General features: G+C 40.1%; 1 protein-coding gene across 1 annotated transcript in view; it reads right to left on the bottom strand.

Moving 5' to 3' along the window:
- Positions 1-26408, bottom strand: part of LOC131069703 (protein DJ-1 homolog D) — a 65626-nt gene extending 39218 nt beyond the window's left edge. The window contains exons 1-2 of the mRNA XM_058005230.1: positions 26066-26408; positions 25875-25991 (exon numbers count right to left, since the gene is read on the bottom strand). Of these exons, the coding sequence (XP_057861213.1) occupies positions 25875-25991; positions 26066-26128 (180 nt within the window). The 5' untranslated portion in view covers positions 26129-26408. The remainder of the gene's footprint in view (positions 1-25874; positions 25992-26065) is intronic.
- Between the last annotated feature and the right edge of the window lie 701 nt (positions 26409-27109).

Raw genomic sequence — 27109 nt, 5'->3', positions numbered from 1 at the left:
TGCTTTAGGACTGGCCCTGCAATGGTGAAGAAAATCTCCTGAGTTTTGAGCTTGAGATTTTCCAACCACATATCACTTTCTCGAATGGTCTCCTCAAGCAAATCTACAATTACAGGGAAAATTTTACTCCGTATTTCTTTAATCTGCTCCTTGGACTTAATACTTTCAGCCTTTACTTTCTCCAAGACTTCACTGGGTGCAAATAATGCCCACAACCATGCATTAAAATCATAGGCAGCCCCTGCTGCAATTATCTTCTTATCAATCAGTTCTTGTTTATGCATGCCATTCAACACTCTAAGGCATGGGACAATCCTGTGCTGAATATCCTGGAGGTCAGCCCATGCTTCTGCCATGTTTGCAATTCTGGAAAGCAAGAAGGAAGTTTGTCCATAGGTCAGCATCAATTTGTCTAGAAACATGGTTACCTCTTCCCTATTGCTTGCTATCCATTCTTTGGCCTCTCTTGTCGTTGCCCTTTCTTCTTCTAAATTTCCAAATGTTTCTTGTGAAGAATTCAAAAGAAGAGGAGCTGCTGCATCACCTTGGTTGCGTGGCTTAGTCAAGTGTTGGATGCATTCCTTCAGGCGCTCCACTTCCCTTTGTATTTCTTCTTCTTTCTTACCTCTTTGTCTAGTCTGGCCTTCATGGAAGCAACCGAATTGTCTAAGTCTTCTACCTCCTAACCCTTTGTAGTAGGTCCCAAGTCAAAAGTGATAATTTCATACTCTTGATGAGTAATATCTTCTTTTGACATGTCCACTTTTGGTACAAGAATCTGGACAGTACGACAGCCAATTTCGTCTCTCTAGATAGTGGAAAACTTCTTGGCGGGCTTCTTTGCAACAACATTCCCTAGTCTGGCCAAAAATCGATCATGTCATCTTCCTCTTCTTGTACTTCCACTGGTACTTTTCTCTTTAATCTTTCTTTCAGCCAATCAGGAACAACTGTAGGCTGCTCAATGCCTTTTCTTCCTCATCAGTTTCTTCACATGGTATATTCTAACCTCCTCGAAGAGCGAAAATCAATCCCTCTTGAAATTCATCACCCAGAATATCCATTTCATTATCTGACTCCAATATCTTTGTGCCTGTAGGAGATGGTGGTTCTTCCTCTTCCTGATGGACTGTCATCACATTTCTCTCATGGATTAGAGAAGGAATTTCTATTTCATCAAGTGGTTGATCCTTGATAATCTATAGATTGTTCACATGCTTAGATGCTGCAGAATGGGATGGCTCTGATCTTTGCTTCTTCTGAACAGGCTGCTCATTAACAACCTTCTTCCCTTTTGTCATTGAAGAACCCTCAACTGCTTCCTTCCTTTTCCGAGAGTCGAGACTTTCAACTGGTCAGGCACTTTCTTCAGTTGAAGAGTATGACTCCATGGCGCCCATCAGGTTATACGTAAGAGTCACACCTCTTCGCCTCAACACTTAGACCTGCTGGTCAACCCACCACTATGAATATTTGACAACTGGCCATATCCAAGTGGTTAAATCTGCGAGTTCTAGTTCTGACCATTTCACAAGGGAGAGAGGCCAATTCTCATCAAAGCACGACTGAGTGCATTCTCTATCGTCTTCCAATTGATCCTACACTTGGAAGAGTTCAGTTGTTCAAATCAAGCTTACTAGTAGTCTAGACCAAAGTCTTCTTTGTATTTCATCTGAAGCATTTGCCCAAAAATCTTCCAAGTCAATTCTATGTCTATATTTTTCTCCGTTCCCTAATCCAATGTGGTTATGAGGATCAAAATCAACCCGAGATCAGTAGAAAGTGAACGGGCACCACTACATTTCCAACCTAGCATTATCAACTGCTTGTGCTATTGGACAAGACTCCGGCATATTTCCAATGAAGAATGGAAAGGAAATAGCCGCTTTCTACTTGGTTCTCTAGATGCTCTAGTGTGTCTCCAACTGTCTAAGGACTTCAAGCAAGACCATTCTATTTGTGGGATAAACTGGAAGCCGATACGGACATCTGGTAAACTCCTGGATTCTTATGTATGTAAATCTAGGAAACCGGATAAACCAGGATCCATACTTGCTTATTAGACTTTTAGCCTTTGGGGTTAGCCTCTGATGGGTTCCTCCCTGCAGTATTCTAGTGATATACATCAAGAAAGCATCATTTGCTCGCCTAAAGCGGGCCTTCTCGCTTAGCTGCAGTTGCGGATAGCAGTCATAAGACTTGAACTCATTTTCGCCACTACCTATGGAGCCTTTGCAAATCAGTCTTCTATATCTATAGTCTCTTACTAACAGGTAAACAACGTAGGAGCTCATGTAAAAGGACTTTGTCCTTTCTAAATTCTTCAGTTGTTCGTCCAGGTTGTCACTGATTATTCTGGACCAATTGAACATCTTAAGTCCGGAAGTGATCTCATCAATGAAAATATACATCCATGTCTCAAATGGGGCACCTTGAGGGCTGCCCATTATTCTATTCAACAGTAAAATGAGATCGCCATAGTCTTCCTTGAAGTCAGTGCTAAAGAGCTTCTTTGGCACCTTCTTGAGACTGGGTCTTGGCTTTTCTAGCCATGATTTATTGACGTTTGAGGCACAAAGTTCAAGTTGATCTTCATAAAGTCCTCTAGGTTGCTCCTTAGTTTTATATGAAGTCTTGTTGTAGCTTGGAATCCCGAATGCTTCCTGAATGGCTAATTATCCAAGACAAGCCAATACTCTTCCATATGGCGAGACAATTTCTCTCTCTTGGGGAATGTAGTGTATAGTGCATTGGACCATCAGTTCTGCACATTCCATAGTGTTGTGCGTTGCACACACTCCCTATCACCGACAGGATTCCCCTCTTTGGTTTTTGGCCTTCGTCCTGCTGAGTTTCGAATTTTGATTTTTGTCCGCCATCCCTTTTGTTGGGATCCAGGAAGTGGTGAAGCAGTAAGCTTTGTAGTCGTTGAAGAAAGGGTGTGTTTGGATTTTAAGTCGCATGGCCTAGGAGTTCTGCGCGGAGAGTCTCGCATTTTGAATACCCATAATCAATCCAAGGGAAATCTAGTTTTAAAAGCCTGAGAGTCTGCTAGGTAGGCAGGAGTGTCAAAAGTTAAAACCTTGTGAAATGGCCTTTTGGGCCGAATTTTGCCAAATAGAGGAGAACGCCTAAGTTTCAAGAGTTGTCAAAACGGCCAAGTTGGCCGAAGTTCGCCAAACCAAGGTAAAACGCAAAAAATTATGAACCTTTGCAAAAGTGTCCTTTTGGGCCGAATTTCGCCGAATGCCAGTGAAAAAGTCTAAGTTGTTAAAACTTTTCAAAATGGCCTTTTGGGCCGATTTTCGCCAAAAGATAACTAAAGTTTTCAAAAGTCGTCGTTGGCCCGAACTTTGCCAAATGCAAGTTACAACGTTATAACAAAAGTTAAAACTTTGCAAAGTTGTCGAAAAGGCCGAACTTCGAAGCGAAGAGAGTGAAAAAGTTAAATGCAAAAGTTTGCAAAAATGATGAAAATGCCGAAAAGGCAAGTTTAAGTGGAAGTTTGCAAAAACTCGATTTGGTCCAAAATTCGGCGAATAAGTTAAAAGGCGTCTAAACTAAAACTTTTCAAAATCACTATCTGGCCCGAAAATGCCGAAAAGGCAAGTTTAAGTGAAAGTTTGCAAAAACTCGATTTGGTCCGAAATTCGGCGAATAAGTTAAAAGCATTTAAGTGAAAGTTTGCAAAATGCTCTTTTGGTCTGAAATTCGGCGAATAAGTTAAAAGGCATCTAAACTAAAACTTTTCAAAATCGCTATCTGGCCCGAAAATGCCAATGTTTTGAAAACGGTGTTAAGTTTTAGAGTTTGCAAAAATGTCATTTGGCCCGAAATTGGGAAGGAATAAGTGAAAATCGCGAAAATAGCAAAGACTTTAAACATTTGCGAAACTCAGTTTCAACCCGAAAATGAGGCAAGTAAAACGCAACTTGAAGTAGGGCGTTTTAACAAAATTATTTGCAAAGTGGCCTTCAAGGCCGAAAATGTCTAAACTCACGCAAACTCTCAAAGTCGGCCCTCTTGTGAGGGAAATAGAAAGTTTTAAAAAGGGCCTTTTAGGCCTAAAATGACTTAATCTTGCAAAAATGGCTTTTGGGCCGAAATTGACATATGAAGTAAAAGTTTTAAATCACCCCCAATGCGAAAATGAAAATAAAGGGAAAGCGTAAAACAAAGGAAAACTTTTTAAACGCCTTTCTCAGCCAAAAGGAAATCGCGGGAGGTATGGCATCTCTTTTTTTCTGCAAAAGCGACCTTTAACCTGAAATCGAAAGGAGAATCGTTAACTTTGAAATTTACAAAATGCCTTCTTTCGCCGGAAATCGCAAGAGGAGAAGTTGGGAGTTTTCATGATTTGAACTTTGCATAAAACCCTCCAAACACTAGAAACGCGAACTAAGGTAAGGCGTTCAATTTAAGGGGCTTTGCTAAGCGTCTCTCCCAGCCGGAAATCGCGGGAGGAAGAGGTGTCAGATCCACGCAATTTGCAAAACCCCTCTATAGTCAAAAGTCGCAAGGAAGACGTTTTCAAAGTTTTCAGAAGGACCTTGCTGGCCGAATTTGCACAAAGCCTTTCTAACCCAAAGTTTGGGGAGATCGCAAGATAGACACCTTGTTCGCCAGGTACGTGCATTTCTCTCCTCCAAATCATTAGTTATGCAAAATTGGTCGTCTAGTTGTAACATTAAACGTAGCGCAATAGCAAAACCTACCAAAATTAACCTTGCAAGGCGAAAATCTAGACTTAGAGCAATTTTGAACATTTTGGAAAATTGAACTGTAGCCAAGTGACAGATTTAAAAAAAAAAAAAAAGAAATTAATAGCATTTCACTTCCAAATTAATCAGGCTCTTGTGTTGAAGCATCGTACCTTCTTCAAATTTCAGTTTTCCATTGATCCTTATGTGCTAACATCATCCTCTATTTTGACTAACATGTTTGTTTCCTTCATCTCGTCTCATAATCCGCGTCTGGTTGTGCAGGATAAATGCCTAAATCTGCGGTAGAATCCTCAAAGACGCCTAGTGCAACCGGAACATCTCGGGTCTCTAAATCTGACCCCCGTAAAGGCAAGAAGATGAAATACCAGTATCAGAGAGGAGGACTGAGGGAGTCAAAAGTTCAGAGCATATGGGAAAACATAGGTGATACTGATTTGGGCCACATAGACATTCAGGACTTCCGAGACCGGGTATATTCTCCTAATGCCTATGGCAAGCCTAGGCGGATGGTGGAAAGTGGTATCGCTCAGGCAGCAGGATTTCCCCCATTCGTGCAAAATTATGAGCTAGTAGTTGAGGCTGCCCGACATTATCAGCCAGAGACCAGACTAGTGGTTCTAGAAAATATGGTGCTAGCTGACTTCACACCTAAGGCCATTGGCGATGCATTTGACATCCCATTCCTGGATAATCCCATTGCTACAACCATAGATGAAGCACAAGTTGCTTATGACATGAACCCTGCTAAATGCAGGACATTGATAAACGAAGAATGGTATAAGGAGAGAAGGCTTCGGAGTATTAGAATCAGTAAAAAGACCCCCAGAAGCGACTTTCATAATGAGCTTGGTTTCATGGTCACCTTACTCAGCCAGATTATGGGACTCCCTCAGTCTAACCTTTTTGAAGAGTGGATGTTCTACTTTACGGAGCAGGACTTTGTCGGAAAATCCAAGTTCGATTGGGCCCAGATCATCAGTGATAATATCCATACCCAGCTAGTTGAACTTGAAGAAAAGAAGTACTTCACCATGACCTCTTACCTGGTTTATATGTTCGCCCGACACCAGCCGCTAAAAGGATTGATCAAGAAGGGTGAAATCGGGAACAACCCAAATCAAGTCAGGGTGTACAACTGCTATCCTCAACTACATTACTACGACATATCTCGAAGGGAAAAGAACAACCCAGCTTATGCAATTGGTCAATATGAGCGTGTCAATGATGCCTTCACAATGCGCCTAGTCAAGTTGATGCAGGGGGGATTGCACATAAGTCTCTCAAAGCAGGCTACCATTTTGGTACAAAAGTACAGCGCCTGGTTTATTCAATTCCCTAGGTTCTCCTATATCCGGATAGCCGGCTTTGAGGGAGTTTCGTTCCAACTTCCACGCTATCCGACAGACAAAGTAGTTCTTATGGAAGTTGCAAGGCAAGCACATCCAGCAGGCAGCTTACTCACAAATAAGAAACAGTCCGGATTCATCTTCCCTATGATTTTGGGTAGCCTCGATGTGCATTTCAAGAATTCAGTGCAAGTCGATGAGTCACTTGCTAAATTAACATCTTATGGCCTACAAGAACATTTCCCAAGGAAATGTTTTGACCATGACAATTTGGCAAAAAGAGCCTATGGCAGGCGCTACAAAGCAAAGGAATCAATTGAGGACTATTGGAGAAATTGTTCCAATGACTATGAGGTCCGACAGCGTGAATATTCAAGGTTAAGTCTGAGCACATGCGACTTTATGAATACCATCGAGTCCCGGATCAAGTGACAAATTCTGGCAATTGCTTGCAAGTTCAGGAGTTTGAGGCAGTAAAGTACCTCTTGCCGGGCATTGATTGGTCTCAGGATCCGATTACTGATTTTGAGGCAGTTATGGCAGCTCCAGGAAGGTACACCGATCATTGGTTACACCAGCAAATTGAGAAACTAACCCATGAAGGAATTCAATTCACATACCATATGATGGGCAGTCTCGATTCCCAGTCTTCGGATGATGAGGGAACCTCAAGTGCACCGAAGGAAGAGGTTGAGAAACCCGAAAAGAGGAAGAAAGCCAGAGCTAATAGAGGGACTCGGGCATCAAAAAGAACTAGAAGGGAAAAGATCCCTATTAGAAGGCCTGAGGTAAGTTCGTCCTCCAAAGACCCCAGTTCAGAGGATGACGTAGTTGAGCTTGACTATATACCTGCTCCGCCCTCCCAGAGCGATGTTGATGCATTTGAGGCTAATAATCCTCCAGCACAAGATGAGCTAGATGCAGAGGTAAGGATCATTGGTTCTAGTGAACCTGGAAATCAAGTTGAGGAAGGAGAAATTCCGCCTAATCAAGAGGCTGATATGAATGAACTCACCCAAGGGAGTCGGCATGAATTACAACTGAGTAGTGCAAACAAAGATGACACCACCGTCGAAGGAGAACGAAAGGCGGATGAGACCCACAAGCCCGACAGAACTGAAGAGCAACCATCAAAAGGGGATACCCGACAATTGTTCAGTGAGGTAGGGGAGAACTCAGCTATAAGTAAAGGGTTGGATATTGCATCTGTTCCTTCTATGACAGACAAGGTTACCAGGAGATGGGGGTACTTGGAGACTTCGGAGACTGGTATCGGTACTGATACGACTAATTTTCAAAAATAGGAGACGGGGGTACTTGGAGACTTCGGAGACTGGTATCGGTACTGGTACGACTAATTTTCAAAAATAGGAGACGGGGGTACTTGGAGACTTCGGAGACTGGTACCGGTACTGGTACGACTAATTTTCAAAAATAGGAGACGAGGGTACTTGGAGACGCCAATTTTTTTTTAAATATAATTTAATAATTTCTAAAACATATCATGACAAAGAACTTTGAAACAGGAACAATGGTAAAGTTTAACATTAACTTTAAAATTGAACAAAAATTGAAATTAAAATTGCTTATACTGTTAATAGCCAGTCTAAATTGTTTAGTGAAAGTAAGGTAATATAGATGTTGAGCACACTCAATATTGTCCGCTAAATAGTGAAGGCAATTTCTATTTAGACTATTACAATGATAAGAAATCAGTCCTCTCAAAAAGTCTACACTATCAATAGATCCAATCACTATAACTTTGCATGGATTTGCATGGATTTTTGTCTTTTTGCAAAACAATTTCCTTATTAGTTATTTCCCTACGACTTCGCTATGCTATAAGCTTCTCTTATTTATTTATTTTAATTTTTTTTTGCCTTTTTACTGCATTTTGCCCCAAGTTTTTTAGGAGGAGACATCAATTTTTGGTCGGGAGACTTTGGAGACTGCAGTCAAAAGCACCTTATGCATCAAGAAGTTTCCGGAGACGTCTCCGGTACCGGAGACGTCTCCGGTACTGGAGACGGGTCTCTGGAACTGGTACGCGTCTCCAGGGGTAGTCAAAAGCACCTTATGCATCAAGAAGTTTCCGGAGACGTCTCTGGTACTGGAGACGGGTCTCCTAGTAACGCTGATGACAGATCAATTGCAAATAGGCAGTGAGCCAGCTGAGACCTCTAAGGGGCAAAGTGGAAATTTGGCCATAACATCCGAGCAAGCCATCCCTCAAGATTGGTTAGTTGCTCGTGCACAGCGGAAGGCAGCCACCAAGTCACCTATCGACTTGGAGGATATTTTCTCTCGCATAAGGGAAACAAAGTCCAAAGGGAAGAAAAAGCCCAAGACCTACTCCCGGATCACACCAAGGATGAGCAAAGGAACCGCACCATCCATATCGCTACCCCACCTATCGATAAGCCAGTAGATCAAATTGCATTGGCCGATTATAGCATTACAACCGTCTCGATAGGGCGAGCCACCAAAGAGCAAGAAAGGGAGGAGTTCAAGGACTCCGTGCAAAATATTCTCAGTCAACTCGACGAAATCTCTACTAAGAGAAACATGTACCGAGTTCGTGCTGAGTAGGCTGAGGGATACATTGATCCCCTGCTAAGACCGCTACAACATGCCCCTGAATCCCATGTCCCCCCATTGGCATTGGCACAAAGGACTACAACAGAGTTTGAAGGAGTACGTGATACTGCCAAAGCTGTCAAGGAATGGATTTGAGACATTAAGGAAAAGGGAGAGCGGATCATTGAAGATGTAAAGAAAATGGCCCACCACCGAGAGACCATTCTGGTCAAATTGTTCAAGGTAAAGAGGGAATGTCTCAGGGTTCATGAGGTGGTTGGTACAATTCTCCCCCTCATGAGGGCTCTTTTCTGGACCCACGCGCAGATTCCCACATTGTCCGCTATCTTGGATCCCTATGACATCAGCATCTTTAAAGAATGGTTTTGGACCGCCACCATGAAGAGTGAAACAAAAGATACCAATGATAAAGAGCAGGAGGAATGCGAGGAAATCTTGAAAGACATGAGGGATCTTGGTGGAAGGATCCTCCGATCAATGGTTCTGGGCTGAAAAAATAGTTTGTCCGATGACCAAGTGCAACCAGATTGGGAGGATAGATTGAGAATTGATAAGGTCGCGTACTCCACAGAGGACCTAGAGTTTGCCAGTGGATTGCATTCAGACTTTATGTTTTAAGGCTCATCGGTCTGACTGGAAGGATGGGTTAAAGCATGTAGATCGCCACTTAGAGGGTATGTAATATAAAATATGCCATCCTCCTATGCCTCAAAGCATGGTGCTGTTCCAGCTATGCGTCAAATTTCAAGAATATGTTCGGGCAGAGCGTGCAGCAAGTTGAGACCTCTGAAAAGAGTATTTGCAAGGCGAGGATGAATTTCTAGAAAAAGGGTCTACAGCAGAAAAAGAAAAAGTGCTTTCATAAAGTGCAAAATTCTTTTAAAATCTTAAAAAGCATTTTTTGGCCATAGAGTTCATTTCTAACTGCCAAAACAGTTGTAAATCTTGAACTCCCTGCATGTGCACCTTTTGAGCAGCTTTTTGGTAGTTATTAATTACCCTTTTTAGGTAGTTATTGTTTCTCCTTTGGTGGTTGTTGATATTTTGCCTCCCATTTATGGGCATGGGTACTATGTTGTATTGATGAATCTGGGCCACTTGTTTTGTTTTAATCTTGGCTATTCATCTAAGTTTTGAAACTCTATTTAAAGGGGTTGGTTTTCCCTTATTTTTTGTAAGAAGTCTAAGATTGTTGCTGAAACTCTAGCGAAATTCATGTAGAATTAATGGAAATTAAAGTTGTCTTATTTCTTTGTGAGTGCATGGTCTCCTTCTTCACCACTTAATATTCTTGTTATGCATTTTGCTTTCAGATAGTATTTTGGGGATAATATTTGATAGAAACCTTGGTGTTCATACCATTAAGGATTGGCTGATTGCCATTTCCCCCTGCATGGTTAGTCTAAACCCATTTATGTGTTTAGTTCGGTTGTTAAACATCAAATGAATGGATGTCAAGTTCTGCATTTATGTTTAGTAGCATGAAATTTCAACTCCCTTTGAAAATTGCACTAGATTTTACAACATTGTGCTTTATTAGCTGATAATGTTAAATCTGGTTTTTTTTAGGTTTACGTCTATTTTCCTGAATATGTTATCTTAGATAGATTAATTAGATATTCTCTATCTCTTTTCCCTTCCTTTTTCCCCCTTTTTATCAAAAGAAACCATACAGTCAAGCTGAGATAGTATCAATCCAAGCAAAATCAGATGATATAGGACTGTTGAACTTTAGGGAACTCGTTCGAAACCGATTCCGTCTAACCTTAAGTCCCCTTTGTGTTTCCAGCAAAACACATCAAACCACTAAGCTATCCTGCAGTCAAGACCTAACAACCAAAACATTGAGGTAATCCCCATTGATCAAATTTACACAGCATTAGGGATTTCCTTATCTCAAGAGAGGATAGGATTCTTAGCATTTCTATTCTGCCTTAGCCGGATGAAGTCGTAAGTTCAGCGATTTTAGACACGTCAACACATAGTTGGTGGACATACGGCCACTTGGACGATGCCATTTCTCATCATTCGGCGAGCAATGGGTGTTGGCAAAAATCCATCTAGCCCATACATTCTTTTTCTAAATTCCTTGAAGTCTATGTGCCCGAAGTTAGTGTTTTTGACATTCTTCCACTTGGAATTGATCTTTAATTCCAGCTGCAACCCTTTACTCGCAAACTTCATTTGAGCTTTTCTTGAAGGTTACTCCAATTGTAATCATTAACCTGCGAAACACATGAAAACTTAATATTATTTTCGAGAAAATTGAAGAATTTAACTTGAACTTTGGAACTTTTTCTCAAAAATCTCACTTTTAGCCTGCCAAAAGGATATAATTTTGTGAAAAATCAGACTGAAAGTGAGAGAATTTGGCCAAGTATTTGGTAAATTCTGTGAGAATAAGTGAATAAGACAGAAAAAGGGTGAAAGCAATCAGTCAGACTTCTGGCATTATGTCTTCTTGTTTTGAAACTTCGGACAACGTTTGAACCATTCCCATAAAATTAGGAGGCTATTGCGGAGGGTCAATTAGAATCCCTTGTTCATCTTGAACTATGTTTGTATTTGCTGGAGCATTGGGTGCATTTTTGTTCGGCATGTTTTGCAGAGTGTTCCTTGGGGTAATAACTTCAATCAAACTACCTAAAACTATTTCTCGAATCTCAAGAACTTTCATCAACTCAATCAAGGGTAAGCTAAACTGATTTTCTTAAATTCTTCCAGCACGTATGAACTTAGTCTTTTCAATTCTTCCCTAGGACGATCCCTTGTCTGTGCTTGAGCTTGCTCCACTTGAGGGGTCACTTGTCACCTTTGTTCAACTTGTGGTATGGGAGCTTGTCTCGTCCCATTGGATTGGACATTCTGTTGGCGATATTCAAGTGAGTCTCTAGGAAGAGATGGGACATTAGTAGCATTTGGATTTGGTGAAGTCTGGAAATTATTCGGAGCAATGGACGTGGTTAAGGGCTCATTTTGGCGAGGATTCCTCTAATATACCCTGAGTGAGTTTCCAGACGTCTATTGAAATGCTTGCACTTCTCTAGTTCCTTCCACCAATACACTGTTATACAATGGAGGGAAATTGTAACCATTAATTGTAGTTGGTTGATCTGGTGGGATCTAAGTTTCCGATCCAGCTTGGTATTGAGGCACCTCCATTGAGCCATTTGCAGATGCGGGTGGAAACCTTTGACTAGGTTGGTACAGCGCATACTCTGACATTTTCAAGGACAAGGGCTTGATCATATCTTGGTGCGGGGACCAATTCATATCTTGTTACCAGAGGATCTTCTGTATTTATTTTCTCATTTTTGAAAATGTTCACTACTACTTGAAATTTGCAACAATCTAATTCATTGTGCTGATCAGTGTTGTGCAATCTACACCACCCTCATAGTGCTACTTCAGCTAAGAACACTTTATCGGAAGATGGCGGATTATCCAAGGGAGAAGGCACGTTCCCGTTGTTCAATGCAGTATTACATGTTTTCCTTTGGAATCCTTGATTGTTGTTGCGAAAACCTTGATTATTTCCTTGATAATTAGGATTATTCTCTTGATTGCCTCCCTAGTATCCAGAACTTTGACCTTGATAATTCCCTTGGTGTGACTGGTAATTTTGCTACATACTTTGTATTTGATTGTTCTAGTTTCTCAAATATGTAACTTCGGTAGACAGTTTCTTGACCTGGTCGATCAATTCTTTCATCTCATCCTTCTCTTCTTGAGTTCGGACTGAGGTCGTTGCATTTTGAAGATACACCGACTGTAGTGGTGACGCTTGAGAAAGAGGTCCTCCAAGATGAATAACCAATTGATTATTTGGTGTGGGAACCAGATTCATCATAGGTGTATGCTGAGCCAATGCCCGATTGATATCTTGAATCTGATTTTGGACTATAGGATTTCCCAAATAGTTGAGCGGCCCTGAAGCAATACCTACTCCTAAATCGTTGCTGACGGTAACTACTGCAACATATGCTTCTTTTAAATTTGTTGGGGCCGGATTTTGAGACTTTACAAACATAGCAGTAAGGCGATCCAAGGCTGCGTAATAAACTGGTAATGATGCAGCATTGTCTAAGTTGTAAGGATCTCGCAACCTTGTGTAGGCCTTGTGGAATCTATTGTTGAATGTGCTAATTGGCTCGTGTTCTTGCCTCTTTACTTCCACAAATTGCCTATACAAATCTGTTGGGGAAATTGGCGCCCTGAATTTTTCTAAGAAAGCATCCTTCATTTGTTGCCAATTGTGAATAGAGTCAACTGGCAAACGGATATACCAATAAGAGGTCTCCTCATCGAAAGTGTATGGGAACAACATACGAGTGACATCTTCTTCATGGATATCTTTGTTCTGAAGGAGATCTTCAAAGATCTTGATTTGTTCATCTGCAATGCGACTTAGGTCACCACTACGAAACTTGGAACAAAACTATTATGGATTCTTTGGCATGTCAAGGTAAAAAGGAAAGGTCATAGGTGAAGCATTAGCTAGTCGCCACGCCATTGGAACGTTTGTTTGTTGAACTCCTGCTTGGATTGGAGTCTGTAATACAATTGGCGATGGAACTGTTTGAATAGGAACCTCTTGAACCGAGGTTCCTAGAACTGGAGTTTCTTGTGTATCTGATTGTGTAGCTCAAGGGATTGAAGTTTTGGGAGCAGTTGTTTGAAACAAACTGGAAATATTGTCTTCAATGGGTATCTCCTCTCCTTGTGGATCTGTCTCTTCACTTGGCAAAACTTTCTTTCTCCTCTGCTTGGATCTGGTTGAAGATTCCAACTCCACAAACTCTTTGGATGAGCTCGGGGCTGATCTGAGGACTCTTCGAAATTTGTCCGGTGAGAAAGAATTAATGCGATCCAGTGTGACTTTTCTTAATTCTATTGAGGGATTTCAGGTGCTGGTTATGGATCTGCAGGAGCTAGCAGAGGTGTCTAGGTTGGAGCTGGTTGAGGATTCGCTCTCGAGTTCTTTTAGCTGTGTGTTCTCTTCAAATATTAGCGTCAATGCGATCAGATATTTCTTCTTCTTCCTCGAGAATAAAGCGCATTCGAAACCAATTAGGAGCGTTTCTTCTTACTCTCCATGCTAAGGTGTATAATTTTGTAATGACATTTTCCTTCTTGTCGTGGAAGGCCAAGTTTGGTTGCAATACAGGATCAGAATCTCTACCTGGTTCAAACGAAATGATTGGAAGCCCCATCTTTCATCATTTTGAGCGGAAAATTAGATTTATTGGGAGTGACTAGGTAGTGACTAATTGACTAGCTCAAGAGCGTATCTTCAAGAATCTGTGATTGAAGGGCCAAGAATCTTTGTTTCTTCCAAATCTCTCTCAATTGCCTGTTCAATTTGTCGACCCTTTTCTTCTTCAATAGTAATAACACGGCTCACTTGTCTAAATTCAGCGTAGTCTGTCTCAGCCTTCCAAGCAAGCGAATGCAACTAATCAGTAATGTCGGGCTGTCTTGGTTCAGGTTGCTCAAACGGTAGATCAAAAGGAAACTCGTGTGGCAACACCATTCTTCTTCATCTCTACTACCTCAACTTGTGAATAGCAATTCATTGTTGTTGTTTCCGCCCTCCTTCTAGTGCCACTTTTTGTTGGTGTACGTTTTATCATTCACCAAACACTTAGGATAAAATGTTGAGGACACTCTACCCTCTCCTAAACAAAATCACTACGTTTGCCAAGATTGCAAAGAAAGACCACATGGCGACTCCAAGGTCTATATGTGAGAACGAGCGACTTTATGTGGATAGCCTTCGTGGTTATGTATGCTGAAATACAAGGGGGGCTTACTTACGCTCAACTGAGACTAGTCACAAACTAGGACTTTGAAGGATTTAGCAATAACTGCTCTCTAGTTTTTTTTGGACTTTCAAATTTTGGATTTCAAAAAAAAAGGCAAAAGGATAAGGGTTTAGACGTTTATGCTACTCCTAATGAACTCGAGAGACAATAAACACTGGGTAAAACCAATAACAGTACTTTTTTTCACCACGCTAGGACAACTACGCAAAGCAAGTGCAATCTTCTAAGGGTGTGCTCAAGATTTTCATACTTGTGAATAATACCATCAATCGAACAATATTTACTCAAAGCAGAAGTTAAAGCATCCACATTATAAGCTCAGGCTAACTTTAAACATTGAACAAAAATCATCCATCCAAAGAAAGTATGAGCAAGATTTCACAAATCTATACTATCAAATCCTTCATTCATCTAACAACTTTGAAAGCAAATTTACTCTAAGCAAACTATTCTATCTATTGTTGAAGAAAGATATGCAACCATGCAACCAATTAATAACAATAAGACTTCAAAGCAAAATCTGCAAATGAAATTTTTTATTATTCAAGTAGCTCTGAGCAACAATTTCATAAAACTCTCCACAACACAATGAAATGAGAGAATGAGAGTTTATATATTGTTTCTGAAAAAACAAATGAAAGGCTGAGAACGATTCAAGATCAACGGCTGAGATTAAGACGACACAACCCTAGATAGAGTTTCCCAAAATAAAACTAGAGAACAACACAAGCTAGACAAGTGACGTGATTAGCCATCTCCTAGAAATGCACATTCTTATCCTCCCGAGCAGCAGTGTATTCAATGAATTTGGACACAATTGAGCCGCCCTCTTCCATGGTGACATGTGGCAACATATTGATCCTGTATTCCCATCCGTCCAAGTCATCTGCACAAGAAGCAAAAGCAATCTCCCATTCCACCTCCTGTTTTTGGAAGGCATCTCGGATGAATAAGAATTTTGATGCCTTGGTCAAATTCTTTTTCAGGACTGGTCCTATGACGGTGAAGATAATCTCTTGAGTTTTGAGCTTGAGATTTTCCGACCGCATATCACTTTCTTGGATGGTCTCCTTCTCAAGCAAATCTGCAGTTACAAGGAAAATTTTACTCCGTATTTCTTTAATCTGCTCCTCAGACTTAATACTTTTAGCCTTTACTTTCTCCAGAACTTCACTGCATGCAACTAATTCCCAATGCCATGCATTAATATCATAGGCAGCCCCTACTGTAATTATCTTCTTATCAATCAGTTCATGTTTATGCAAGCCTTTCAACACTCTAAGGCACGGGACAATCATGTGCTAAATATCCTGGAGGTCAACCCATGCTTCTACGATGTTCGCAATTCTGGAAAGCAAGAAGGAAGTCTGTCCAAAGGTCAGCATCAATTTGTCCATGAACATTGCCATCCATTCTTTGGCCTCTCTTGTCGTTGCCCTTTCTTCTTCTAAATTTCCAATTGTTTCTTGTGAAGAATTCAAAAGTAGACGAGCTACTGCATCGCCATGGTTGAGTGACATAGTCAAGTGCTCGATGTATTCCTTCAGGCACTCCACTTCCCTTTGTATTCCTTCTTCTTTCCTACCTCTTTGTCCAGTCTGGCCTTCATGGAAGCAACTAAATTGTCTAAGTCTTCTACCTCCTGACCCTTTGTAGTAGGTCCCAAGTCAAAAGTGGTAATTTCATACTCTTGATGAGTAATATATTCTTTTGACTTGTCCACTTTTCGTACAGCAATCTAGACTGTACGACAACCTATTTCGTCTCTCTGGATAGTGGAAAACTTCTTGGCAGGCTTCTTTGCAACGACCTTCCCTAGTCTAGCCAAGAAATCGGTCGTGTCATCTTCCTCTTCCTGAACTTCCACTGGTACTTTTATCTATTATCTTTCTTTTAGCCAATCACAAACTGTAGGTTTCTCAATGCCTCCTTCTTCTCGATCATTTTCTAGACATGGTATATTTTGACCTCCTCTAAGAGCGAAAATCATTCCCTCCTGAAATACATCACTTAAAATATCCATTTCATTATCTGACTCCAATATCCCTGTGCCTATAGGAGATGGTGGTTCTCCTTCTTCCTGATGGACTGTCATCACATTTCCCTCATGGATTGGAAAAGGAATTTCTATTTCATCAAGTCGCTGATCCTCAATAATCAATACATTGTTCACATTCTTAGATGCTGCAGAATGGGATGGCTCTGATCTTTGCTTCTTCTGAACAAGTTGCTCATTAACAACCTTCTTCCCTTTTGTCGTTGAAGAACCCTCAACTTCTTCCATCATAGTCGACACTTTCAACCGGTCGAGCACTTTCTTCATTTGAAGAGTATGATTCCTGGGCACCCATCAGGTTCTACGTAAGAGTCACACATCTTCGCCTCAGCACTTGGACCTGTTGATCAACCCACCACCGTGAATATTTGACAACTGGCCACATCAAGGTAGTTAAATTAGTGAATACTGGATCTGACCATTTCACAAGGGAGAGAGGCCAATTCTCATCAAAGTGCGGCTGAGTGCATTCTCCATCGTCTTCCAATTGATTCGGCACTTGGAAGAGTTCAGTTATTCTGATCAAGCTTATTGCTAGTCTAGACCAAAGTCTTCTCTGTACTTTAAACTCATCTACAACATTTGCCCAAAAATATTCCAAGTCAATTATATGTCTATATTTTCATCCGTTCACTGATCCAATGTGGTTATGAGGATCAAAATCAGCCCAAGATCGGTAGAATGAGAACGAGTACCACTGCATTTCCAACCTGGCACTCTCAGTTGCTTGTGTTGTTGGACAAGACTCCAGCATATTTCCAATGAAGAATGGAAAGGAAATAGTCACTTTCTACTTGGTTCTCTGGAAGCTCTAGTAGGTCTCCAACTGTCTAAGGACTTCAAGCAAGACCATTCTGTTTGTGGGATAAATCGGAAGCTGATACGAACTTGCTTATTAGACTTTTAGCCTCTAGAGTTATCCTCTAATGGGTTCCTCCTTGTAGTATTCTAGTGCTATACATCAAGAAAGTATCATTTGCCTACCTGAAGTGGACCTTCTCGCTCAGCTGCAGCTACGGATAGTAGTCATAAGACTTGAACTCATTTTCGCCATTGCCTATGGTGCCTTTGCAAATCAGTCTTGTATATCTATAGTCTCTTGCTAACAGGTAGAAGATGTAGGAGCTCATGTAAAAGGACTTCGTCCTTTCTAAATTCTTCAGTTGTTCCTCCAAGTTGTCACTAATTATTTTGGACCAATTAAACATCTTAACTCCGGAAGTGATCTCATCAATGAAATAATACATCCATGTCTCGAAAGTGGCACCTTGAGGACTGCCCATTACTCTATTCAGCAATAAAATGAGATCACCATAGTCTTCCTTGAAGTTAGTGCAGAATAGCTTCTTTGGCACCTTCTTGAGACTAGGTCTTGGCTTTTCTAGCCATGATTTATTGACGTTTGTGGCACAAAGTTCAGGCTGATCTTCATAAAGTCTTCTAGCTTGCTCCTTAATTTTATATGAAGTCATGTTGTAGCTTGGAATCCCGAATGCTTCTTGAATGACTAATTCTCCAAGACGAGCCAAGACTCTTCCATCTAGCGCGACAATTTCTCTCTCCTGGGGATTGTAGTGTATAGCGCATTCAACCATCAATTCTACAAATTCCATGGCTGGTGGAAATCCAATTGCTTGGACGAGGCCATTTCTCATCATCCAAAGAGCAATGGGTGTTGGCAAAAATCCATCTAGCCCATTCATTCTTTTTCTGAGTTCCTTGAAGTCGACGTGCCCGACGTTGGTGTTTGTGACATTCTTCCACTTGGAATTGAGGATTCCGGCTGCAACCCTTTACTAGCGAACTTTATTTGAGCTTTTCATGAAGGTACTCCCTTGGTAGTCATTAACCTGCGAAACACATGAAAATTTAATATTATTTTCGAGAAAATTGAAGAATTTAACTCCGACTTTGGAATTTTTTCTCGAAAATCTCACTTTCAGCCTGTCAAAAGGTTATAATTCTGTGAAAAATCAGACTAAAAGTGAGAGAATTTGGCTAAGTATTTGGTAAATTCTGTGAGAATAAGTGTAAGACAGAAAAAGGGTGAAAGTCAGACTCTGATTTTAAACCTTTGAAATTGCTCGTGACTGAAATTCTACCTTTAATTCTAAAAATTCTGTCTAAAACTCAGAAAAAGCACTTTGTTCCTTCTTCCAACACTTATAAATTTCTCTTCAACTCAGAAATTTAACTTTATTTTCCAGAATTCACCTGGAAAAATTTTACTCTATCTCCGAAAATTCACCTTCAAAATCTATCTTTCACCCTTTGCAATCAAACTTCAGAACCTTCAAACTTGATAATAAAATTGGAAGTGACAGGTTGTATAGATATAGAGTTTAGAACTTCGATTTTAGGAAGCTTCCTGTTTCTTTGTGTTTTTTTGTTTTTGTTTTTTTGGTTTTTGTGGGTTCATCGAATTTAGCCTTGTTTTATCTCCTCCAAAATAGAAAGTTGATCCTTTCTGTGGGTGAGTTGGCATAGAACGTTCTAGATGCCTCTCTCAAATTCCACAAATTTTCTAAGTGTTGGAAGATTGAATTTTTTGAAGAAATTTCTCTCTATTGAAAATAATACTAAGTGTTTGGAAAAATACAAAATATTCTAAGTGTTTGAACTTTATTTTCCAACCCTTTCAATCTTAGTCAACAGTGAATTATCCATGTGCCTTGTGTCAAATTTATATGTTCTTCTTCTTCATGGCAAACTTAGCCATCTTCATGCCCATTCTAGCTAGGCGAACTTTCTCCATGTTCTGGATGTTGTTCAATTTTACCTTGGTGGAGTTTGCCTTGTCTTGCCCTTTTCACATACTCCTAGGCGGACCTCATGGGTCCTTGGTTATTGTTTGTCAAGCCGAACTTCGGCACTTGTTAGACAGTCCAAGGCGGACTTTGACATTCCTTACACATCCTTGCCTAGGCGGACTTCATGCTTCCTTTGGACATTTCTCCTTGAGGGTGGACTTTACCTTGGCCATGCTACTTCCTTTTTAGGTGCTGGGCGGAGTAGGCTTTCAAACCTTTTTCTTGGCTTTTCCCAGCTAGGTGGACTTTACCAATATTTAGCCATAAGGCAGGTCGAATTTTCATGCTTGTTGGACAATGCCTTTGTTAGGCAAGGCGGACTTTATACTCCTTTGGACAATCCTTTCATGTGTCGGGTGGACTTAACCAATGTTTAGACCATGCTTTCTTTTGATTTTCATGCCATGCCCTATCTTCTTCCAAGGCGGACTTTAGATAGTCTTTGCCATACCCTTCACCATGCTAGGCGGACTTTGCTTTGTGCTAGACGTCGTGCAATTTGGTAGGGCGGACTCTGAGTTGCTTTGGACAATCAACCTTGATTGAAGGTGGCGGACTTTGCAGCTGTTTGGACATACCTTCTACCTTGCCTAGGCGGACTTTCATCTTGTTTGGACATTGCTAGGCCAAGGCGGACTTTGAGAGCTTTATGCATATGGCGGACTTCACCTTCTATTGGCACATGGCGGACTTTGCCAATATCTTGCCATCATGACCTTTGGCAAGGCAGACTTGAAGACTTGATTGGACATCCTTCATGGCAAACTTGAAGAGAGTTTGGACATCCTTCCATATGCTTGGGCGGACTTTGCTCTTGTTTGGACATCCCTTTGTTAGGCAAGTCGGTCTTTATACATTCATGTGCCATGTCAAATCCATCAAGGCGAACTTCATAGTGTGCTGACCATTCTTCTCTCTAGCTGAGCAGACTTGGCTACTGATTGGCCAAAGCGAATTTCATCTTAGTCTTGCCATGTCCAAACCTTAGGCGAATTCAATGGCTACTTTTATAGGAAGGACTTCAGCTTGTGTTTGGTCATAGGTTCGTGTGCCATACATTTTGAATCTTGTCTCTGATAAAGACAATTGATAGACTTTCTTGTCCAACCATGGATGCTTATCTAGAACTTCTGGAACAAACCCTAGCCTAGAGATTTTACCCTACTTTTTACACTTGGAGACATAATTTTTTGATTCTGAAGGCATGGGCATTGATGCCACGATCTGAGGGACCCAACCCTAGGTCTACTTTCAAAAAAGCAAAAAGTAAGCCAAAAAAATTGCTTCCCGTATTGGTCCAATAGTGCCAAAAATTAAAAAAGCAGAATCCCTAAAAAGTAGGAAGGTGTCATAATTGACTCAAAGCAATTGCGATCTTCATCCTTCGGGCCTTCTGAGTGCTTTGGTGATGTCCAAACACTGATCAGAGCATGATTTCTCTATTTGGCTTGAGGTGACTCTCAAAAATTCTAACTCTCGAAAATAGACATGAACTTGCGGAGCTAAGACATAACCCTAAAAAAAAAACTATTGGTGGGTCCCCATTTGCAATGGGGCGATGTGTGAAATAGGTCACAACAAGTTGGTGCCCATTTTCGTTAATGAAAAGTTATTGTATGCCATGGTGTTTTACCCAAAAGGGTTTTCCACGAGAAATTTGGTGTTTGCATCTTGATGGTTGCTCTCTTTAAGTTTTATGTGGTTTCCTGCATTTAAAAGTTTAAAAATCTAGAATACTGATTCACCCCCCCACCCCTGCTCTCAGTATTTCCTGTTTTCAGTGGAAATGACCTCAATATAATGAATTTGTCCTTTGCCCAAACACCTATGACCTGGTTGACATGATTCTCTGCATGTGAAACATACCTTTTTTTCACAGTTCATTTGTAGAAATCTCCACTTGACATGGCTTAGGTGGTAGCATGCTCTTTTGCAAATATTTATTTGATAACATAGGAGATGCTTGTTTGGTAATCCATCTGTTTTTAGTCACTAAATCTTCTAAACTCAAAGCCCTTTTGATGGGTTCTTGTAATGTGCCTGAACTAAATGCCCTTACTAACCTTTTAAACGGTTCAACTAGGCCTTTATAAAAAGACTATAAGCCTTTTCTTTGACACATCAGAAATCATTACTGCTAGCCTTTGAAACTCCCCTACAAAATCTTATACCTTTCCCTCTTGATTTAGTTGTGCTAACTCTCTAAAATGAATCTCTGGATGCTTCCTATCAAACCTCTCAATCAATCTTTGGCTGAAGTCCTCCATGGTAGTTACAGAATCATGCCCTTGGGTTATCATGCCATGATACCATCATTCATAAGCTATCCCCTCAAGGTGTCAAGTAGCAAATTTCATAGCCTCCTCTTCAAACATTGGATTTAATAAAAAGTATGTGTCTAATTTTTGCAACAAAGCCCTTACTAATGAACCACTAGTCCCATCGAAAGTGGGAATAGAAATCTTTCCCAAACGGTGTTGAATATCCTTTCTTTCTTCATACCTTCTCCTCCTATGCCCACCTCTTTTTTTCATCTCATAGAACTCTATGAAGGTCATATCATTGTGAACAGGAATGCTTAAGGCATTGTACTCGTCGTGAAGGCTATCCATTTCATTTACCTGATTAGGTTGCTCTTCTTCCCTCGCTTTTCCTCCCTTTTCCAAATATTTAGCTCTGAAAGATCTAGTGTTAACTGAAACTTTTGCACAACCAACTGACGTCTTTTCTCCATGACAACTACTCCCTTCAGCCCTATTTTGCGCAGGCCTATCAGTACTCCACTTCTGGGTTAACTCCCTTAGGAGTTGGACCATCTCTCTCATGGATTCTATCATGCTATTTTGGAATTCTTCAGTTCTCCTGATAAATGTTTCAGTATTAACATCCTCCTTGTCACCCATGGTAGTTCCCTTCTTTTTCTCATGCAGCTGCTAACGCTGTTCTCTTTCACTCATCAATTACCCTCAGACTGGCAGGAGGCCAAGCTCTGATACCACTGAAATGTTTCTACTCAAAGAATATTGCAACATTAATCCACAAAGGAACCTACAGACTTAATTCTATATTTCAGACTATTATGACTCCTCAAATAACACTTGTTATACTAATTACCATTAACCCATAGGAGGAAAATGACAATATTCTTATTTCAATCACCAATCTGATACAATAAAGCCAGAAACAGATTTACTTTTCATTCAACATAATATTCAGAAATCTAGACTCATAAATACAATGTGAATGTGGTAAATTAACATACTGCTTGTCTATGCACTGCTACAAGAATCTATCAGATGCAGATCGATATTATAGAGGAAGCTTGCATTCCAAAGTACAAGCACTATAGTCGAGAACTTGCAATTCTTGAGTTACATCTCTACCACTTTGATCTGTACATAATCCCATATCCGCCTAGCTATTGGAATGAATGTTTGACTTCTGCAGTTTGGAAAATGAGCTTGTAACTTTATGCTAAAGCCTCTGCCTGAGAGCTCTTGGGTTTCTGTCCAAGAAGAGCACTTGCTTTAACACTCAGGAATGAAAGACTCAGATGAAAGATCAGACAAGATTGATGTCCTGCCCAATCTGAACTCCTGGATTAGCATCCACAAGCTCCACGCATTCGTTTAATGTATACAGAAATAAACTCTTCGATGATTCCACATAGCTCCAACCACGCATATATATACAAAGCACACGTTGATAAAAAGATAATAGCCATAGGTCTGCCTGAGCTGACTTATGACAAAATTTATTTAATTATTTATTAAGCAAACTCCCTTTTAGGTCAGCCCAAAAAGATTTATTAAAATATTCAATAATTTCATTTATTGATGTTTTATTTATTTAATTAATTAAAACAAGCAAATAGCTGATCAAGCCAACCTGTGTCTAGCTGAGGTCATTACATATCATTCAGGGATAAGCAATGTAGTCAGATTACAAGCATTGAGATCTTATCTCCATCTCTTTTTGCTTTTGACGACACTTGTATTGCTACATCTAGGGCTCTGAATGATTCAATGCAATAAGATATACATCATCTTCCAAATACAGCTACTTGGGATGAGAACTTAACAAACACTGATGGTTTGTTTTGTGAGTCCTATTCTGTAGACTTGGAGGACACTATTGAGGATATTCAACTCCTCTTTGATGTTAACTCTTATGAGTTGCATCATCTTCTTTGGATGTGATGAAGGCACATTCAAACCCTCTTGTTCTTTCCCTACATCATTTGTCATAATTTGGCATTGAAGACTCTTGAGCAACATTTGGAGGAGGCATCTATGTCTTTGGATTATGTTCTACATCTGTTTCCACTATGTTCTAGATTGTCACCTTCATTAGGGTGGCTTGGAACACATGACTTGATTGTGGCAACATTCGGCATTGACATGGCAAAACTTGAGCAAAGTTCAGAGACATCAAATATCTGGATATTTCTTCCCTCGTATTTCTTTCAGGAATAGGTAGATATCTTGCATACAATTTAGTTTTGTTTCTTCATAAGCGGAGGAATGTTGTTTACAGTTTTGAATCATTCTCAGCATGCATTATCAATCATCTACCATCACTACTAGAGATTCTACATTGAGAGGGAGCTGCATGGTCTCTTTTCTTCTCCCTTATGGGGGGGATTTTTCCTCACATAAGGTTTTCTCCTTCCAATTCTTTTAGAGAGCATCTAATATATTCTCTCTTTTGGAGAGGGGTTTTTCTCCTTTTCTCTAGTTGCGAGAGACACATTTGTACATGGGTGCCTGACATGGCCTTGTATCCAAGACCCATATTTGCATGTGTTCCGATTCTCCCTAAGTTGCACTTGTAGGGGCTGTGAGTATGAATGGGGTATTTTACCTAACTGATTTACCTCTTAGGTCTGATTCACACTAGTTTACTTAAGTTTACATATGCATTATCACTTTATGTCTCAAGTCATAAGATTAAGACACATGTCATAATCTTATTTTGTCCTCTGTCTCATCTTGTTCTATATAAACAAAGGGTTCAAATCTATCATAATCAATCCTATTCGTGTAGACATTGTGCATTTGCATCCTTTGATAAACTAGAATTATTCCGTCGTGCTTGGTCTCTCTTGTGCTTTCATTGAAGCTCCTAGATCTTGGGTGGTTATCTTCATAGCCAAATCTTGCATGGTATAAAGCATTCTATACCAAATACTCTATACCAATTCTTACAGCTCAGAGTCTAGTATCCTTGACAGCAGGCATATCCAGCTTGCATCTTTGACATCAGCCCTTGAATCTGACTTGCATTCTTGAAAGCAACCCTATTTCCTTTGAGTCAGCCCTTGGCTATGGCTTGCATCCTTGACTTGATTCTTTGACAGTAGCCCCATATAGCTTGCATAATTGGACAGCATCTGTATATGGCTCGCATACTTTAACAGGAGCCCCATTTTTCCTTCTAAATCTTATGAAATTCTGTCTCCATGACTGCAACCTCGACTCTATTTTCTAATACCTAAATTATAACGAGAATAAAGAATGTAGGAGAGTTTCTAATAAAATTTAGAAAGCAATAAGAGAAGACCCGGTCTTCTTCTTTCATTGGTACTGACTGGGGCATATGGAACCTTTGTGGTCTGTTCAATAGGTAAGCCTCGTGGATGTAGATCAGATTATTTCGTTGCATTCCTCAACCTGAAGTACACTTGAGTGGGCCTGGCAGAGCACAAATTTGAAGCCTGAGGATGTTAGGATACGTGTCCCCTATAGTCTAAGCAAGATCAGAAATGCAGGCTCATAAGATGTAAGGTGCCTGCAACCTGAGAACAGGTAGGTGCATAGGACATCGGCTGTTGTGGACCTTAAAAGGATCCTTCCTTTTATTCCCTTTATTTACAATGACTAACTTTAATAAGCAACAAACTCTGTTTACAACTGGACTTATCCATAGCTTCACAGGTTGCCACATTGGTTTCCAAGTGATCCTAAATCAGATCACACTCCTAACCTTATCCTATCCAAAAGTTAATGTGTTAATCCTAACCTAACGTTTCTTCTCTTTCTCTAATAAGATATACTGTACTATTAATGTGTTTTCCGTCTTATCTCTCGAGTGAATGAATGGGGGTAGCCAAGAGATTATAAGCTGAAGGGGTAGGGTATGTGCGCCCAACAGTCTAAACACAGTCAGTTGGGTAAGTAGTCTCTGTAAGTTACCATAAAGTCTAAGCACAATTAGGTGTACAGGGCGCCAAGCATTGTGGACCTTAAAAGAGTATTTCCTTTTCTCTGATGAATTTAGCATCCGAGGAAGAATACGTCGCAAAATCCTTAAAACACAGGGAAATTTAACGATCGACAATATAGGATTATATTCACAGCCGGCCTAGTTACTAACGAACTTGAAGGAACCTGAGGATTGTTCATCATTTTTGTATTACGGATTGTCAAACACGAGGAGGAAAGTAAATTGCAACAGGGTTCTAGCCTGTGACCATATTTAAGAAATGTCAAGAGGAAGAAATTAAAAAAACATGCCTGATGACCCAGGAAATCATGTACAGCAGTGGGGCATTTATCGCCAGCTTTTTTCCCGGGGCACACTGCATCCACCTTTATTCCATATGCTTGAAGGGTCTGAAATGGTACCATTGCCTGTGAACAAATTTCAATTTTTTAGTATTATTTTTAATGAAACAAAGACACGGTTATATGATATTTGTCCCTACCTCATAATCTTCCATGTAGTCTCCACATATCATCAGAACGTGTTTCTGAGCTGCAGAATCCATCTTCTTCTTCCTCCTCCTGAAAAGTCAATGAGTTTCAAGTGAGCTCTCCTCTTCACCGTCGTTGTGAGGATACCTGAAGGAAGACGTGGTTACGTAGGTGATGAACTGTCAAATTGATATAGGCATGGAAGAGATGAGATGAATAAATCTGGAAGGAATGCCATGTATCCAATTGTGTTCCAAATTAATTATAGATACAAGAATTATCTAGGCCTGTCGCAATACATTTTTCAAATTTTTTTTGAGTCAGAAAAAAAGATCTTCAAACCTCTGCAAGTTAAATATTAATAGCTTTATGGGACAGTGATTTTGTTATCATGGATTTTTACAAGAAGATGATGAGGAATTCTCACAATTTCTCAATAGTTTCTTTCTTGAAAAGACAATATCAAGAATCAGATATTAAAATATTATCATAATTGTTTCTTATGTCTAGAAATACAAACCCTTTCTTCCCAAGTTTCTTTTGGCCTTTTCCACCACCCATGTTTCACACGAGTTGATGAGAGTTAGTTCTCAATTGGGCAATAAGAATTTTGGCTCTCCAAGTTATACAAACTCTTACGTATGCTTTTTGAAAAAATCGGATTGAACTCCAGAATATTGTATGCATTTTTTTTCCGTGACATTGTACTCCAAGTATGCTTTCTAAATTTATTTATAACAAAACCCTTAATCTATTTTTTGTGTATGAGGCATGCATTTAAATAGATATTCCATTTACTCATCCATCTAATGTTTTGTCTCATCCATGTCTTCTTTCTTTTGCTCAAGCTATCACCAAAAACAATTTTAGGCCATCCACTTGCTTCCATTTTTCAGTTCTTTTTAAATATCCTATGAGACTCATCATAGCAATTGTTTCAATAAGAACTACCCCATTTCACTCAACAAAATATCATAGTGAAAAAACATATTTAGGAGCAACTATTAAAGGGAAAGCAATGCCTCCTTGGGAAGAAAGAGTTTGCATATTTTGCA

This window comes from Cryptomeria japonica, chromosome 11 (genome assembly GCF_030272615.1).
Source record: "Cryptomeria japonica chromosome 11, Sugi_1.0, whole genome shotgun sequence".
Classification (NCBI taxonomy): Eukaryota; Viridiplantae; Streptophyta; class Pinopsida; order Cupressales; family Cupressaceae; genus Cryptomeria; species Cryptomeria japonica.
Note: the sequence above shows the minus strand (reverse complement) of the source record. Positions and strands in the feature narration are given on the sequence as shown.